A 19,914-nucleotide genomic window follows, 5' to 3' on the forward strand; every position below is an offset into this window, starting at 1 on the left:
TAGGAACTTCTGTCTAAATTGTCAGTAGTCTGTAGGAGAATTTGAGGCCAGTCTTTTGTTTAAAACAAAAAAAAAAAAAAGAAGAAAAAACAAAAAGGAATTTTCTAAGACCCTGTAACCTTTATCTTTAATCAACAGCACAACATGTTTTTGTACGGTAGTTGGGGATGTTCTATTTTATGTTGCTCCTATTTGGCAATTTATGAAAATACCTTAAAGCAATAACATTAAAATGTAAGTTTAAGATAAGAAATGGTCTGTAACCGAGTTGTTATTTGATCTGATAAAAATCAATCAGCATTTGTGTTCCAATCTGAACTCTTCTCAACACAACCACAGTCTAGTACAAGAGCTCCCCCTAGCGGTCCAAGAGAGCTACTACACCATGCCCCTTTAATCAGAACCAAAGCCATGGACAGCTCCCATCATTACAGCAAACGGTATTAAAGACACTTCATATTTTCAAATAAATAAAATCTACTTTGATCTTGTGAGATTTCATCTTTTTATTCTAATTTCTCCAGTAATTCATAGGCAACTTTTCCATAAAACCTGTACCCAGTGCCCAACAGTATTGATTCATGTCTGGTAATAAAAAGGCATCTATCTTCTGGACAGTTCAAAATTGAAGCTGCAGTGCATGTGGCTGTGCTCGTTTCTAGGCGTGTGGTCTTCATTTTCGCATGTGTGCTTGTAGGTGGTCCAGTCGGCCGTGTGGATGCAGCGCAGTATCATGAAACGATAAAATGTGGACAGCTGATTCATACACCTGCATAAAAGCCAGAGTTTGTTAGGTTCCCCTTTAATGAAACCTATAATTTCTGCCTCCCTGGTGCCGCTGCAGAGGAGAGGGATCGATCATAAAGAGAGACATCCACAGCAACTCTATTTAGCAAGATTGCCATGGCAATGAGTGAGCTGAGTTACAACGCCAAAGCTCACTTACTTGCACGTTCAGGAGCCGCGTGTCAGCTCAGTGTTTCAGCGGAGAACTGTGTGCTCGCTCCTCTGGAAAGCACACAAAGACGTCCCTTCTCACATGTACACACAAGCGCACACACGATGCAGAGTCATGCACAGAGCTTTAAACGGGGGCAGATGTGGCAGGCACCAAGGTGAGAAATTCAATCTCAGCACAGATGGATGGCTTCAACATCCTTGTGTATCAAGAAATACAACCATCGCCTAAGAATGGGTTTGTCAAAGTGGGAGTGACTTAAATATCAATTTTACAAAAAATATTTAACAAAAATGAAGCAGAAGAAAAAAAAAGGAGGAGTTGATGCATCATGCTGAAACATACTGTAAATGAGGAGACGGTGTGGAAAAGAGAGTGTTTGACATCTAAAGTCACGGGCTTGAACATGGTAAACCACTGAGCTAATGTCTGATTTTTATCTTCCTCTCCCCACTTCCTCCTTGTCTCCGTTGACCTCAGGGCCTTCATGTACACACACTCTCTTTCTCTGTGATGATCATTTCCTCCTTGTCAGCAGGTCTAACTCACTGAGCTAAGCATTTCCCTGCCATCCGGAGGACCTCAAACACAACTATCGTCTTTTCTGTGTGTAAACAACCCACAGTGAATTTATCCACAACCTCTGTGACCTGCCTGCTGGCTGCCCGCAAGCTTAATTAATAAACTGTCGATTCTGCTCAGCTCACAGTCGAGTCGAGTGCTTTTGAGACGTGCACTCATTTTTCCCCCCTGTTCTCTCACAACTCCTTTTACCCTCTTTTATCCACAAGAAACCAGATCAAACAGTCTCTTTCAGCCAATAAGGACCACTTAACTGTGTTCATACGAGCAGCTCTCCCAACCATCTCGAGATTAACCGGCCTGTTGATTTCAGACTAAGAGATTAGTGGGGAAAAGACCAGACACTCGCAATTAACCAGCTGACCTCTATAGAATTATAATGACAAGAAAAGACATGAGTGAAAACTCGGGGATCTACTTTAGTCTCCATCGCCGAAGACAGAAACTTGTGCTGAATGAGAATGGATGCCTTTTCTCTTTTTTTGGAAGAAATTTGGATTATCTGACAGTTACTGCCCTCCTCTGGACTGATATGGAACTACACATTTAGTAGAAATCACAGCACACAGCTCAAAACACTCCAGCCTTTTAGTGCAACACAAGAATTGTTGATTTTCATCAGATTTAAGCATTTATTTAGGGTAAACGACTCTGAAAAAACGATTATCAAAACTCAAAGGCCATTAAATAAAACTTCTTATGCTGGGGGCAATTTACAAAATAGCAGACAAGGCATCTGGTGAATCTCCTTAAAAATAATTAAGAGCAATAAAAGCAAATCTGTAAAAAAGTGTTACAATAACAAGCCGTAAAAATGATTGTGAGCAAGACCACACAGAAGCTCTGCAGACTGAATAATTTAAGCCATTGTCATCTTTGTTCAGGACTTTATCATATAGAACTCATTTGTCAAATATGCTGTCTGTGACGACGCGATGATGAGGAAACCTAAGGTGAGGTAAACGTCTGCAGCTAGAAATATACTCAACCGGTCAAAGGTTTAGAGCATCACAATCTTACTGACTTTCATTGAGATTTGTGCAGTTTAATAGATCATTTTACTCTGAAATCCAGCATATACCATAAAAATAATACAAAATTGGGGAATCAAAATGCATTTCGCCTTTGACAGATAAAATACTGAATTGACTGCATTGACTAATCATCTACATTGAAAATCTGCTCTTTTTCTGAAAACATTGTCCAGCTCTGTTGTCTAATTGCTTAAAAATGTGTGCCTCTTGCAATTAAAGCTAATACTCTAAATTGACACATGTATGAATTGTCTATTCTGGATCCAGCAAAACCATGAATCTTCCTCCACTGTGCTTGACACTTAAGGTCAGAGACACATTGCTTGATCTGTAGTAACTGCATTTTTTGTTTCACTTTTAAAACTATTTTTTCCACATTACATTTGTAGGGATTTAAAGGTCAAAATGAAACCTGTACTGTTTACTGTAATCTTTTCTAAAGAAAAAAAGAGAAAGAAAAGGTATTCTAAAACTTTGGAGCCTCTACTAAACATAGTCTAAAACTGGATGTTGTTCACATCAATTTTTTGCTCACTTTAGTTTAAAAAAGGTCATTCCAGCTGCCAACACATGTCCATAAACAGCTGTTCCTCATCACATGTCTAAACAAACATCACACACATGCAACCGCCCTAGTCACCTACTGTCCTCATGTCTTCTTCATGCCTGATGTTTGCAATGGGGAGTATTTTTGTTTCAGCACATGTGTTACTTACAGGGCTGCTGCCATCTGACAAGGTCATCATGCTGATTGACATGCTCATCTTGTCAGAGGAGGAGAGCGAGGGTGGGGAGGGACTCCTTTTCTCCACCTCCTGTCGCTGCAGAAAGTCACGCCAGGCTCGCTGGATGCTGCAAGTAAACCCAATCAAGCAAACATCAATTAAGCAAAGGTACAACTTCAGCGTTCTGATTACAAATTACACCAACGCCAATTAAACTGTAATAAACATACAAGTGCCGCCTTAATTTGGGTCTCAGATTTTTCCAAATACAGACAATTATTGAACTTCCATGTGAAAGTCTGACCAAATAACAGTTCATTTTTGGTCATTTTCTCTGCAGATGTACTTACATCAACACTTTGGTCTCAACGGGTGGCAGGTTGATGTTGATATTGTCCAGGTCCATTGTCAGGCAAGTACTGGACAGCAAAGAAGTTAGGATTAGGTTTCATCAGTTTCTTAAATGGGGATGCTTTGAATTTCACTAAAGAAAAGGAGTCTTGCAGACGCATGGGAACAACATCTGTTCCCAAGTTTAAGATTGAGCGGGTGAACTCACCTCTGCAGCAGCAGACCATCTTCGTTAGCATGCTTGCTGCCGCTGTGGAGGCTCTTCAGCTGATCCTGGATGAGAGAAGCAAGATAAACAAAAATTCCAGTGTAAGAAAACAGCATTTCAGAAAGACTTTGGAGATCAGAGGGGGGATCCCTGCCGTTTGTGCGCTTGCACTGGATGCGCTGCTGATGTGTGATTACTTTGCTGAGCTAAGGGCCCCTGAAGGAAGTGGATCGGCAGAATTGGCTTGGTTAGATGTTTTCTTGTAAAGTTGGTGGAGTAATGTTTTGAAAGAACTATCAGATCTGCTGCCTTGGCATTTTCAATGCATTCGGCCCAGAGGCACAACAGAGAAGAAACAGAAGGACAATCATTCATGTCACAGCAGAACTCTTACACAGATGCAGCCGACAGTTTAAAGACGGAGTAGTAAAACTTTATGCTTTTACTAAAATGACTTTTAGCTCACATCCTGGCTTACAACCTTCTCTTGGCTCTGTTCTGCTGCTTTCACAGCACAGCGAAACGAGGACAGCCCTGCCTCTACATAATTGAGCAGACTAATTCAATTACAAAGGAGCAGCAGAGTTTAAGTGGAACAGTTCTTTCTGATGAGCCAAGAGGGTCATGTCGGGGCTCCGAGTCTCTGCCAGCTCCATTATAATGGACTTGTAGCTATTTACAGGTTGATCCATTACAGCATATGACCTACAGATGAAAGAAGATGTTTCATGGAGGAACGATTAATAAAACCAAGCAGAGATACATTTTTTTATAAAACATCGGTGCATATCTAAATTAATGTTTTACACAACACTTTATTTTACTCTTTTGATCTTTTTTAATTACGATTATGTTGTTTTTAGCTAAAATAAAATAAAAAGTCGTTTTCTAGGACATAGTTTCTGCAGAGTGACAGTATTTCATTAGAAATTTGCACGAGTTGTTTGCAGATTTGTTAGTGTGGAGCAACCCCGTCCGCTTTTCCCACTATCCCTTTGATTACACTCTCTCCCACTAGCTTACAGCCTCTCACAACCCCAACCTAACATTAGCGCTGCAACAAAAACGGCGAGCAATATTGGAGCTGTCCAGCTTTAAGCCAGATTCCGGCTCAGATGAGGAAAATGAAGACGTTAATGCTCAGAAGGGAGCTCATGGCTTGCTGTAGTAGCTTCTAGGTCCCATCAACAAGTGTCTGCTCCTCATTCACAACAATTTAAAATAAGAAATACTCAGAAATGAAATTTTAATCTAAATTCTCTTAATATATGTCCTCCATCATGAGAGAAATGCTACAAGAACACTAAAAAATATCATATTCCATGGAGTGGGTCTTTAATATTCAATACAGAAAATATTTGCTTTTCCTTAAATGAATCGTTTTTAAGCACAAGTGGACAGTCAGTTACCATTATTACAGGCTTTATACAATGTAGCAGCAGCATCACTGATTTCAGCATTTTTCAGCTTGGCAGGCAGGTTTGTTTGCAACATTACTCAGCCTCCCAAAAGAAACAAGCAGCCCTTTCAGATAAAATTGAGGACTTTAGTAATTGATTGCTGCAAGGTTGCTTCTTATTTTCCTCCCATCTTTTACTGTCCACCTTGTCTACTTGATCTCTGTTTAATAGTAATAGTAACTTCACTGTCAGCTCTGTGGAACCCGAACTTTCCAGAAACGTCTCCTGTTTCTCGAGGACCTCATTTTTTCACAGTCAAATTTACTGCTTTTTCTTCCACAGACATTGCTCTTTCTTTCTTATGCTTTCCATCATGGCCACACACTCAGTAAAACAGTTTTGAGCAGATAAAAGAGAAAAAGTTCCATTTGGGAACTTCTGGGCTGGCTGGCAGAGAAGATGAAATGAAGGAGCAAAATGAGGGACATAAAAAAAGAGGAGTGAATTTAAGAAACAGTTATAAGTTAGAGTTGGAGAAATGACGAAGTGGAGCTGCGTAGGGACAACAGACGGAAAAATGAGCAATGACATAGATGAAAAGAGAAGAGGAAGATAAATAGCAAGAGGCTGTGTGTGTTCGCGCATGTGTGTATGTGTGAGTGTTGTTCTAGGTAATGGAGTTATGCTTGAAGACTGACTGAGCCGATCATTTCCATTTCCTGTGAGACTCACCAATGGCCCCCTCACAGACTCAGCCAGACAAACTATTATCCCACCTTAGAAAGGAGCACTCACACATGCTCACACACACACTTGTACACAAACATGAGCACATGCATAGACAAATGAGCAAGGACTTGCAGAGTCTCATCTCTATTTATGGGAAGGCTTCAACTCAACTGAAAGCACCCTCCTCTCTCCACCTCGATCCCCATGAAGTCCCTCTATAAACCTGCAATAGATGAAGGCTTCTAACAATGAACAGTAAGCAGATTTCAGGTTCAACTCATCTCAAAGTTCAAAGTCAGTGAGGCAAATTTTGAAATTCCAAATGACTGTTGTGAGTATTTCTCAGATGTGTAAATTTGAAATTACTTGTTTATTAACCCCACTATTTTCTCAGAACGTTTTTTCCTGTCCCATATATATCTTCTTTCTCTTTCGGCTTTTCCCATCAGGGGTCGCCACAGCGAACAAGTCGCATGGTAAACTTGGCAATGTTTTACACCGGATGCCCTCCCTGACGCAACCTTCTCAAAGCAACCGGGCTTGGGACCGGCACAGAAGTAGAGAAGGGAAACGGGAGCAGCCCGGATTCGAACCCTGGTTTCACGGACGGAAGGCGCCGCAAACCAGCACGAGCTAAACCGGCTCCCTTTCCAGTATAATATATATTAAAAAAAACATTTAAAAAATTCACTTTAAAAGTCCCACTCCAATCATTTTTTGATTTATTTTAAAACCATTCCCTTTGGTCTTTTAATTATGATTGTGGTATTGTTATGCAAAATCAAAAAGATCAGTGTTGTTTTTTAGGACATAATTTCTGCAGAGCGGCAGAAGTTCATGAGAAATTCACCTCCGAGTTGTGGGCAGGACTGTTGACTTGGAGTAAGCACGTCCCTACTTCCCGACATCCTTCTGTTTACATGTACTCCTGTTCTTACTCCTTACAACTCCAATCTAACATTACTGGAGCAACAAAAATAGAGAGCAATATTGGAGCAATCCAACTATATAGTTTTGAGCCTGATGCCAGGAAAACAAAGACGTACATGGATCTATTTGTCTGCAAGTGGATGCATTGGAGTGAAGCAGAGCAGGGAGCTTGTGGCCCACCGACTGTTCACTGCTACAAGCTTTTTCAGACTGCAGGTTTTAACTTATTTCTAATAATCTTGCATCGGAGTAACCCTCAATTAGAATGTAACCATGGAAATACATTTCTGTTTGTAATCTTTAATTAAGTGTTTGCTGATAGAACAGGAACTCTCACATTGACATTTCACCTCCCAATAAAACCGAGACATACTGAGAACGTTTGCAATAATCCTAACATGTGGTTTTGTTTTCGTGATCAACAGTACACATTTGGTAGTTATTGCATATTACATATTAAAACCAAAAATAAAGTGTGTTGATAAAGGCATTTTTTTTCTACCACGCTAACTTCTGCTCTCATATCTATAGCCTCACTCATATCGTTCCTTATCTGCCTCACTGGAAAACCTCATCATCCCATATCTCGGGTGAAAAAGCCCCAAAAAGTCCTGGAACATAAACCAGGGGTTTGCATAATTTAGTGGCAGACTGGACAGAAAATCTATAGTCATTTTGGGGTTTGGCAGTGCCAAGCAGGCTTGTATTGATTGGTGAGTGTATATGTGTGTTGTGTGTGCGGATATGTGTGATAGTAGATTTATGACAGAGTCGAATGGAGAAGAGAGCGATGGAAGGATGCAGCGAGAAAGAGATGCTGATACCAAAGAGATCTTGAACTCCTCGGATGTAACTCAAAATCAAAGGAAATAAACAATACAGAATTAAGAAACAGTTTTGAAAAATCATTTCGGTGCTTCCTATCCTCCTTCATCAGAATTTAAATCAGAGAAGTAAAAAAATAGAGAAATAAGATAAGAAATGAGCAAACTGAAGCAGCAATTAAAAAAAAACCCACAATTATTCACACTTTAGCAAAGGACTGTTCACAGAGTTTTAGGTCACATACATTTTCACAGTTAACTTTCTCCAACGCATAGATGTGAGCGTGCCCTACACGGATGGTATGGGGTTGAGTCAAGTCCCGTTAGGAGATATTTACAGCCAGAACCTGGGGAAGGTCAAAGCCATTCAATACACACATCCTGCAGCTGCGCCTGCAGCTATTGTGAAAGCAAAGTCACTTTTAGCTCAAGGTTTCATACTAATTAAAGTTCCTAAGCCCCTAAAAGCCAACATATGTTAATAAAGAGGCTATATTTGCCTGAAAATAACCTCTTAAGGGTGCATAGTTGTAGCCTTTGCTTGAACCTCATTTATTAACTATAAGTGCTCAAAGGTATACAATTCACATCTTATGACATTGATAACTGATTACATCGATAATAAAAAATGATTTCGTTACAACATACAGAATAATAGTGTAAACAATATTTCAAAATAAAATAAAACACTAAAGTTTGTCCTATGAAAAGATAAATAAGTATTGTATATTTTTCCAAGTTTTCAGCTATTTTAAAATGCATTCTGACTTTATTACACTGAAATTAGCAGGTTCACGGATTAAGCAAATGAAACTCTTCAAAATGGGTTGTTTCAATTGGTCATTAAACTATTTCAGTTGAAATTTTTTAATAAATGTTTTATGGAAAAGCAATAGCTGGAAAACTTTTATTTTTTTCCATTTCCTTATTAACTTACTTTGCTTTTGTGTTTAACTAGATTATGTTGGTAAAATAAGTTTTTTTTTTTTTTTTTTACTAAAACCCCATTCTGCTATTAAAAAAAAGACTAGAAGATATTTTTCTTGGCATTTAAACATAGAAACTGATTTTTCTGTTTCAAAGCATAACTGTTTTCTGACTATATCTGGTATTTCCCCACATTTTTCAGTGGTTTCCAAGTTTTTAGGACAATACATTTTTTGATATTGTAAAACATGCTGTGCATTTCATTGGTCATAGACGTTGTTTGGTTTTCTTGCTAAATATAGTATGTTTTGATATTTAAAGGTTTGCATTGTTTTTTATATGTTTAAATGCTGACATGTTATTGCCCTTTTTTTCCTGCTATATCTTAGATTTTTCTTCACTCTTGTTCATACATTGGTGCAGATTCAGACATGTGATCGCCTTCGAATCCCATACAAATCAAGATAACTATAAATGAAATGAACTGATCACTGCCACATCAAAAACTAAAGATTTTATTATAATTGATGATGTGAAACAGTAGTTCTCTTAGAGAACTACATAAAATACTTTTAAAAGAATGTGAAGTGCTCATAAAAGAAGAGAAAAGGCTGTGCTACACGGGGGAGAAATGACAAGAAATAAAGGAGGAAGAAGCCCGGTGACTGATGCTCGAAGGGGTCACGGTGAAGGAAGGAGAGAATATGAAAGTCGTCGTCGGCAGAGGAAAGAGAGGATATGGATGTGACAGAAGTGGCCTGTGGGCTATGGAAGGATTTAAGTGTTCTGAGTTGAGCCAGTGAGACTGAAAAAGGGAAAGAATGGCCTTTATAGCTCCTGTGAATGGGTGTAAATCTGTCCCTTACAGCTCTGACTGATCCTCACACATAAACTAACACTCAGACACATGTGATTTCAGTAAATGCACACCGTTTTTAAAATTCCGGTGAAAAACACACAAAAAGATGGGGCAAGTGCAAACAGAAATAGCTACCATAAAAAAACAAATTAAAGATCCCATTCCCTGTTTCACAACTTTTTCTTTTCAAGTCACATTTAAATTCTTTGACAATTTCTCCTCATTTTCAGCCGGAAAAACAACAAACAAGCCCTTCATTTCCCCCCTTCTCCTCTGTGTGTCTTTGCCTTTACTCCCATCTCCTCTTGTTTGTCTTTTATTACCTTCCACAGTCTCAATCTAAACGGCTTTGCCCTCTTCAATACTTGATGAGCTTCTTGATGTGAAGTGCTGGTAACAGAGCCCTACTCGTCACTCCATTGCTGTCCGGCACTGTAAAATGCTGGCCAGCTGTGTTTGCTTTCCTGGCAAACTCAATTACCTCTGGTGCGTGGTGCAATGTTAATGCGGGAACTCAATAACATTTAGATACAATTGACACACAAGGAATTGCACTTTTAGACCTACATTCTGATGATTACAGCTTAGATGAAAGACTAATTCCAATAAAAAAACAGCTTCAAGTAATCCAATTTAAAAAAACAAAAACAATAAAACAATACAAATACAAGACATATTTGGTATGTTATTTTTGTCATTGTATACATTTTTGCATTTAAATTTCTGCAGTTTAAGTTGGATTTTGGTTTGTCAGCTAAACGAAATAAACTGTTGCCAATGTTGTTTACTACAAGAAGAGACCAAGGTAACAAACAGACAAAGGCAAGCAGCAGCAAACCTTAATTTCCCCGGTCAACCCGAATGGATTACATCTCGTCACTTGAATACTTCCACTCGACAACGATGTAATCTGGAGTTTCAAGCTATGTACACAACAGGCATATGTGGTGCGTTCAAGAGCATGTTGAACCTGAAAAAAATAAAAATGCAAGGATACGGGTTGTTGTCTCAGTCACTTGTGACTGGACTCTCTGTTGTACCTGTATTTGTACGAGTATCGATTATATTGGGTGCACTGGGAGGCAGTGTCCCCGCTTTGACAGTGTCTCCCCTCAGGGAGCCTTCAGTGGGAGCCTGTTTGTGCATTTTTCTGTACGTGAGGCTAATGACTGACAGTGGCACAGATAGAAAAGGGAGGCGCTGAGGAAATGGAGCGCAAGAAAAACTAAAAGATAGTCATGAAAACGAATACACCATCATCAGGGATAAAACGCTTAAGAACACAGAGCCGCATGGCTGTGCCAACAACACACAATGAGGAAATGGTCACATGACAGACAAAAAAAAAGTGGAACTCTCTGGAAAGCGGAGGGAGTCTGTGTGTGACTGATGGCAGCAGCAGAAGGTCAGGAGTTGGTTGAGATGATTGTGTATATAACACAAACACCAACAGATACACGGACACACAGACATTAGTTGTCTGGACGACCGATTGAGCATCTGCATGGTGGCACAGTGAAGCAAAAACTGATCTACTGTGGAGAAACATAATTACGCCCACACAGTATGTGTCTGTTGCATGAGCAGTTAAATCTGATTAATCGGAAGTCATTTACTCAGACGTGCAGCACCAAAATAACAATTATAGTGTTTGTAAATCCTGATTCCACAACACAAGATGCAAAAGAAAAGAAAAAAAAAACATTGTATGGAAAGGAACCGGTGCCAATACATTTCTTAACACCTAAAGAGTAAGGCTTCTTATGTCAAAGTCCTGATTTTATCAGGAGAACATGCACAGCCTGAGTAAATCCAAAATGTGACTTTCCCCTGTCTTATGTTTTCCCAAGCAGCCTTTTCACTGTGTGGTTAGTCCTCCTTGCTTTACTGGTGGGCTATAATCAGAGCTGTAAAGCCAACCGTTAACATGCCAGAACAAACACACAATAAAGCAGTTTTTTTTTCTTTTTTTCTTTTTACAACGCCACTCAATACAACCCATCTTCCATGGCAGCTGAGCAGAACACTGCTGCACTAACGACCACACTGCCGACTTACGAGCAATATATATGCAAAGAGCCGAAAGTGAATGTATGCAACTATAAAATCCTTTTATTGGACATTATGGTCAAATGGAGGGATCGGCATTGTTGCTTAATAACACTGTAAAAGTAGCAGTCTAAAGAGTAGTAAAAGAGATGCAGAGTAAGGATTATAAGCTCCCTGTGGGCTTTTCAGCAGAGGTGATATGACTCAATGCAGAACTCATTCTGCCTCTAAAGAAGTTTTGCATGAGACCTTCAAAGGCGACTGTTGTGTACCCCTGATCTTTTTGGGCCTACTCTCACATGGAAATCCAGGGTGACCGGTCAAAGGTCACACTGCCTATGACAGGCTAGGAGGCCACAGTTTCAAACACTTCATACATAAGGTGGAGGTAGGCACTCCTTTTGTTTGCTAAAGGTCTGAGATCATATAGGAAGAGGAAGGGCTTGTGGACACGTTTAAGTAAAATTTCACTCAAATCAACATAATTTTCTTTTAAAGTGTCTTCACACAACCACAGTGGAGCACTGACAGTTAAAACATCGAAAAACAAGAAAAGAATGGATATAAAAAGGAAAACATTTCAAGTTAAAATCAATAAAAGACAGTAAAACTGCCGGCAGAACAGAGTTTCATGCTTTGTTAAATGCCTGGCTGTAAAAAAGGGTTTTAAAAAGCATTTTAAAAATAGACATTGACAATAATTGACAAGCGCACAGAAATCCCCTTCGAGCTTCCTCTTGAACCTCAGCAGCCTCAAGGGAAGCTGATCACCTGACCCGAGACACTGGAGTGTAGAGGAAGATAGACGCTTAGGGAGGTACAGCAGGCCAGGATTTAAAAACAAATCAAGTAATCTTACAATTATGCTAAGAATGCAAAGAAAGCCAGTGCAGAGAAGCCAAGTTTGGGGTTATAGGAAATCTGAGCAGCAGCATTCTGTACTAGTGGAAGAAACTACTGCCGAATGGAATAGCTAAGAGTGAATTTAAAGACCCACTTCCATGAAAGTTGTGTTTCTGGTGTGCTTAACATGTTCTTGTGACATTTGTCTAATGATGAAGGACAAATATTAAGAAATTGAAGTTGCATTTCTGAGTATTTCTTTACCCAAATCATTGGGAATCAGGAGCAGATATAAAAAATGCATTTAAATAAACTTGTACTTATGATGTAGAAGGTATCACAGCAAACCACAAGTTTCTTGCTCTGCTAAATTTTATAGCACCCGCTTGTAAATGATTAGATCCGTTTACATCATCGTTTTCCTCGCCCGAGCTGGCAACTGGCTAAAACCACGTGGCTGGATAGCTCTAATATTGCTCACTATTGTTGTTGCACCGGAAATGTTAGATCATAAGGGGCTGTAGGCTAGTGGGAGAGCATGTTAACAGATGGATGTTGAGGTGGGCTCTGAGCCAACGGTCCCACCCATGAATCAGAGTTAAATTTCTAATGAAATACTGCCACTCTGCAGAAACTATGTCCTAAAAAACAATCTTTTTTTTACATTTTGGTAAAAAATGGCATAATTATAATGAAAAAACAACATGGGAACGGTTTTACAATAGATCAAAAGATGATTGAAGCTGGACTTTAAGCTGCAGTTTTAGACAGATTTTTAGCCATAACAATCAAAGACTGCTCCTTTAAAAAGTTCCTCACCAAATTAAAATAAACATTTCAAATAAGAATAATTTTCTTTATCTTTTAGTTCATGTTACATTTCAAACTTCAATGAAAAACAAGAATCTTTCCAATAATCCTCAGTGAAGCTTCTGTGAGATCTCCTTGACTTGAGAGGCAGCTCCCACCTCAAAGTGTTTTTAAGCCCAAGTTGATACTCCCAAGGAACAGTACGGTACTCTGCTTCTAGAAGAGACAAAGCTCCTCCACATCCACAAGCCTCTGCAGAGCCCTTCACACTGAAATGGAACACATTTGGATCACATGCAGTTCACAAATGTAAAACATTTTTTTTTGTTAAAGTGCAAAAACAAAAAATAGACTAAAGACAAACTGGTTTATTTTTTCACTAAGACGTATGATTTCTTAAATGCACACATTTTTACATATTTAATTTCCTCAAATAAATCTACATTAGTAGCTGACTACTAATGCCATCTACATTTGCTGTCTTTTTACAAGAAATACTCCAGAAACCAGAAAGACTGAGAACCTGCTTGGTTTTCTAATAGATGCAGCTGCGTTTTGAAAAGTGATTAACCAGACATTTTTGCCAAACAGCCCCTCTCACACAGGGCTTTCCCTGCATCTCACTATGAAAGTCTCACACAGATCTTTGTGTCCATATCAGTGATGTAATACGGCAGAGAACTTGGCTAACCTTTCCTCAGCCCAGCGGGAAATGATTAAAGTCACACTCCAGTTAACTGCTGGTCACCCTCAGTCCTCGGCTGGAACCACTCACCTATCATGAGCTGCTTAAGAAGCTCGGTTCCACAGCCATACTCACTCAAATTAAATCAGTCACCTGCACTGAAGTGCTAAAGAGAACATGAGGCATTTAGCTTTGGCGGGCTCTAGCTAAAGCGCGGCTATGCTCTAAAAAGCAGCAGCAGGAGCTGCACAGCAGGCAGACAGGGCAGGCATGCGAGCAGGCGAGCAGCGTGGGTGTTCATTAAAACACCCAGCACTATTCACAGGGAGAAACAAGGCAATAAAAGCAATTAATCTGCCCCGCAAACAAGCCATTCCCCCTGTCTAACACAGAATTAACGCACTCTCATGACAGGGATGGGGAAGGAAGGCTGCGACTCTCATTCCTCCTGGCCCTCTTTCTCATGATCTTTCTCTGTCTGATTCCAGCTCTGTGAACTGCTCAGATAAATGCAAAGATCTCAGGGTTTTTTTAATCTAACAAAGAGTTGCTGTATAAATCCTGCTAGGCAGGATCGCCCAAGACAGAAGGTATTTTAAAAGGCCTCACATCACAGCGGCGACAGATCACCAGACTAGGCTTCAATGCAACGGCCTGACAGGTTTCATGAGCCGTCATTGATGTTGTATCATTATGTCTGCAACTTTGAGCAAATTTCTTCTCTCTCTGTCATTGATCTTCCTGCTCTGAGTAGCGCTCCCAACACACAATAAAAACTTTGTTAGTAAAGAGTCCCAGTACTTCAAAGAGAGTTTTTTTGAGTCCCGATAAGAAAGTGGTGACTTACTGATAAATCTGAAGATAGAAAAGAGATCAGAGCTGACCTGAGGAAGACTGGGGGAGTCAGAGAGAAAATGAAGAGAGTGTGGGTTCCTTTCAGATTTAAAATTGTATAAATATGAAGAAAATTCAATAAGTATTTAAAGACCCATTTCAATGAAACTGTGTTTTTGGCATTTTCAAAATCTTCTTGTAGCATTTTCTACTGTTGAACAACAAAAATACATTTAAGTTTAAACTTGCATTTCTGAGTGTTTCTTCAATCCTTTTTATTTAACAGTTTTTCTCATCTGAGCTGGCATCTGGCTCAAAAATGTACGGCTGGATAGCTCCGATATTGCTTACGTTTTTGTTGCCCTGGTAATGTTAGGTTGAGGGTGTGAGAGGCTGTAAGCTAGCGGGAGAGAGTATAAACAGATGGATGATGGGAAGTCAGGACAGGCTTACTCTTGCCAACAGTCCCGCAGACAACTCAGAGGTCAATTTCTGATGAAGTACTGCCGCTCTGCAGGAATTAGAAAACAAATGTAAGGCTTCATAGACTATATGGAAGACTATCTAATATAACTACACAAAATTATTAACAAAAAAGTTATTGTTTTTACATTTGTACTTCAGATGTCTCCTGAACATTGTTTACAGACAACAAAAAAAGCAAATTAGTGAGTTATATTACACGCACAGTCTTTTGGATAGAGCGTGGTAAATATAAAATGTGTTTGAATTTTAAATGAGTAAAGCGCAATTATCACTGCATGAAGATGAATGCTTCACTGACTGATATCAATCTATCATTCTACTAAATTGACTAAGGACTAAATCTTAATTATTAGTGAATATACTGTTTTATTTTGAATTTGTATCCATTTTTCTTTTTAATAACTTTGACTGATCCCCCTCCCCCACAGCCACCCCCAGTGCAGATGATTTGAACAACAAAATGAAGGAATCAGTCAGGATATCTAAAGCAAATCAATGGATATTCTTCTGCTCAGAAGGGGAAGTACATAACGTTATCAACACTCCTGCTGGGGTTAGACTTAGTATTGATGAAATTCGTCCTTTACTAAAACACATCAGGTACAATAGTGGATAATGAGGATTTGGAGCAAAGGTGTGTGCATGTGCTAAGTCTCAGTGTGAGCATCTATTGCCAGAGGCTGTGCAGATGATGAGGGATGATGACTTGCATGCCTCCACCCTATTGAGAAATAATGAGAGTGCTGTGATTGCCTGGGCTAAGAATAGTAGACTTGTGGTGATTTTAATACAGGGAGGATACAAGGAACTGTTACCCGACCCTATGGCTATACTCTAACTAGATTTATCATTACAGAAGACCGCAGCGATGCTGGATGAAGTTTAAGAATAAAATAATGTGCCAACCCATGCATGCTTTTAGGCCCACATGCAGCAACAGCCTCTCACTGCAGGCATAAAAGCATTAAAATAATAGAGGACAAAAGGATGGAAAAACAAGAGGACATCGGAGGGGCACACTCAAAAATTACTTTCTCCTTCAACGAAGGTCAAACTGATTAAAAGAAAGCTGAAGCATGTACTTTCAAACTAAGAATGATCATTTTCCAATGTCTTTTCAGTTCCTATTTTATAATAAAGTTAATTCATTTGGTTTTCTTGGAATGTTGTTCATTTTTCCCCAGTTCCACTTTGGGTTCATTCAAACATGTATTACTTTTTTGTAGTACTTTCCTGTTTTATTTTGTTAATTTACTAAATGCATATTCATGCTGCAATAAACAAACAGGTAAATTATGTGTGAGGGGTGTATTAACAACTTGCAAAATACAGATTCCCCCCCCCCCATTTCTCCTGTAAACCAGCTGCCTGTTCTGTGCCATTCTTGCCTTGGTGCTGCTTCTAAAACTTTATTTCATTGTCTCCCTGTCTCTTCCTATACTGGGTGGACATCACTCAATGCCAATCTGGTGGAAAATAAAATACTATTTCAATATGCCTGAGGAGCCCAGGCGGAGTGCGTGCGCCATCGTTCTGATTTCACCTGCTGTGTTTACGACTCCACGCTGAGCGATCGCATGACTTGTCTTTGCTGTTTGGATCTCGGAGAGAAAATGAAGTTGAAATTAGTTTGGGAGATATACTTGTGTCAAAGTTACAGCGTTTTAGCTGCAGAGACAAGCTCACCCACGCAGGAATAGGCACACAAACATGCATGCGCGTGCAATTATTGTCCAATCGTGAGGGACTGAGGTGAGGTATAAGTCTTGTTCAGTGCAACTGTCACTCCAGCAGGAGCTGTCCTGGAATTAAAGCCAAGACTTGGGGAGCTCTGCTGTGAGAGCTTCAACTGGAGATCATAAACACACAGGAGACGAGCTGGAGTTGCAGCTGCCTGCACGACGACTCTTATAGACAGATCCAATAAATAAAACAGTGCAACCGCAATCCCCACCCCCCACCCCCAGCTTAAGAAAACATGTTGCATTAATAAAAACTCTAGCATGCTTTTCACATGAATAGAAAGTGTGACTAAAAAGCACAAAATGCACAATTATTCAGAACCAGAAGCAGCATGTAACAAACACCAGTGACAGGAGGCGGTGTGTGTTTGTGTATCTGCAGACACCAGGGACCATGAGTGACAGGTACATGGGTTACCGCCAGGCGAACCCAGCTGATGAATATTCACTTTGTTTTTTTTATTCTTTCAGTGCAAAAAACACTCAGCCGCAAGATTGCAGATTTCTCTTGCACGGATTAACATTCAGAAACAAATGAAAAAAAAAAAAAAAAAAAAAAAAAACGAAAAAGAAAAAAATGTCCGCTTGCATGTTTGTGGAGCTGTCAGAACGTGAGCCGACAACAGCGGGGGTTGGGGTGGAGCCCACTGGGGTGACCTTGACTTCAAACGCTCGCAGATCCACGGCTCAACTCAAAACAACCTGAGTCTGATTTTCACATATTCTTCAGTTCGTGTCAATTGTCTGTGTGAAAAGAGTTGATAAATTTGCCTAATTGTCTTGTTAGGTGTGCGAGCTTGTGTTACTGTATGAGCTTTAAGGCAAACAAGAAAGCAAGAGGGAAAAACAATGACTTCCTCACCTCCAAGGAGAAAAAAGAACATTTGCCACCAACAATCTTAAAGCAAAAGTCATTCAACCATGAAGCCTTTAACCAGAAACAGATGATGACTTGACGTCTTCCAACGTTCATAAAGAAAAGGAATGAACAGAAGATAATGAAGATGAGCCGCGCTATGAGGTTTCATGTGAGCGAGATCACCATATCCTAACAGCGTGAAAACAGAATATTGCGGAGAAAACAACAAAGCAGAAGCCGTGCGTGGTGAGCCAAAATGGAAACACTAATTGCTGTCTCATCAAATCCAACAGAGGAGCTTAGCCTGCTCACTACTGCTCAAGTTAATGAAAATTCAATGAAATGGATATTGCATTAGCTCTGAATATAAAATTATATTGAGGTAAGAGCTCAAATGGGAGATGTTTGCTGAAGTCATGTGGACTAAAGCTTACAGGAACAGTTCATCATCAATGGGAACAATCAAAACGTGGCTATAAGTTAGAAAAAGGACATTTAAGTGCTCACAAAGTTGCAGAATAACTCTGCGGCTCAACACAGTCATTACAGTAACTGGTAGTCTGTTAAAATATAACTGAAAATAACTGCACCTTGTGCTTTGATATTTCTCCTTTGGTTTTGCTTCCTGCAAATGCAAAGTTAAAATGCACAATTTTTTTTTGCTTGTGGGTTTAAAAAGTAAAAAGCAACGTTAACTTAGCAATGAGAAGTTGAATCTGCAACGCGCTGCATGTTCTGATGATGTTACCTCTCTCCCTCAAGGTAGCAATCAGATCCCAGTTTCTCTCCTCCAGACTGAGTGAAAGTGGAGGGGAGGAGATGTCTAACAGCTTGTGTCTATTCGTCTGACCATCTGTCCCTGTTCCTCCAGGAGAAAACGTATTGGCTCAAGGTGGCCCTTGTTTTTGCTCACGTGCCCAAATCCACACTGTGTTTCACCAGCTATAGTTGTCTAACCTCTTCTAATAGCTTTCCTGTTATTTACAGCCAACACATGCTACTGCATTTAGCCAGAGTGTCGTATATCAGGCAACAAGCACCAGCAATGGGCACATGACCACACATGCTGTGAGTTAATGCTCCAGACTTGGTTGCGGGCAGGTAACGCTTCTTACTGCTCAATTCTACTGCTGTGCACAATTAAAGAGCAAATATTCATACCTATCATAAAGGTCCGTGTAAGGAAACAATGAGAAGCTATACCAACTTAACAAGAAACAATGTCTCTCTGCGTTCATCCAAACACCCAAGTTTTTACAATTGCAACATAAAGGTTCCTTGATCCAAACTTTAGGACCAGATTTTACATAAAGTTAGACCATTTTGCTGCTTGAATTTTGATTTAATAATATGAACAATGGTTCTTAAAAACATGCCACTGCTTTTAACTTTTTGTACATGTGGACCAGGTTACATTTAAGCCTTAGTCACATACACCCATACGGGGAATCGACCTGTAAGGGTGCTGCTGGATTTGGGTCCGGGCCAAAGGGGGATCATAGAGAGGAGTAGTTGCATCTAAAGAGGAGCGCAGACATGCCTTGCAGTTCCCTTGAGGCTTGTACGGCCACCTCAAGCAACGTTATAAAAATGGAACATACCATTGTCGTCCATGTAGTAAATGTTTTGTGATGTATTCATAAGAGTTAGTTGCAAGCACTGATTATGTACGGGTGGTGCTGTCATACGGAGACCCTACGTCACACTCTAGCAAGTTCATGCACCAGCTTCTTACTGACCACGTACAAATGCCACATGCACAGAGTATGGCACCTGACATATAAGTGCCTGTAGGATGCCCACACGAACTACACTCTGAAAAATATGGACTCCTTGCAATGAGCCTGCAAAGAGCGTCCCCTTATCTCATGAGCAGAACCTGCTGGCTCCTTGAGCTGAATACAGGATTGAGGGGGTTAAAAAAAGGGATAAATCCATATAACACGCCTGCATCTCATCCTCTTTACCCTTACCGACTCCTATGTGTTGTATAGGTGTTCGCAACAGCCTGTCATACACAACGGGGCCCGTAGAAAAACATGAACATTTTCACTCTATGGGCTCACCGAGCGTTCTGCA

General features: G+C 39.9%; 1 protein-coding gene across 3 annotated transcripts in view; it reads right to left on the minus strand.

Annotated features, from left to right (window-relative positions):
• The window catches only part of schip1 (schwannomin interacting protein 1), a 247,031-nt gene that overhangs the window by 162,933 nt on the left and 64,184 nt on the right, over window positions 1–19,914 (minus strand). For 2 of the 3 annotated variants that reach the window (XM_020708229.3, XM_011482493.4), the window contains exons 6-8: window positions 3,859–3,923; window positions 3,650–3,718; window positions 3,291–3,426 (exon numbers count right to left, since the gene is read on the minus strand). In XM_020708229.3, the coding sequence (XP_020563888.1) occupies window positions 3,291–3,426; window positions 3,650–3,718; window positions 3,859–3,923 (270 nt within the window). Of the gene's footprint in view, window positions 1–3,290; window positions 3,427–3,649; window positions 3,719–3,858; window positions 3,924–18,583; window positions 18,603–19,914 lie in introns of those variants that run through there. The other variant, XM_078929423.1, reaches the window with a different exon arrangement.

This window comes from Oryzias latipes, chromosome 13 (assembly GCF_053564925.1).
Source record: "Oryzias latipes strain Hd-rR chromosome 13, Olatipes_Hd-rR_3.1".
Lineage (NCBI taxonomy): Eukaryota > Metazoa > Chordata > Actinopteri > Beloniformes > Adrianichthyidae > Oryzias > Oryzias latipes.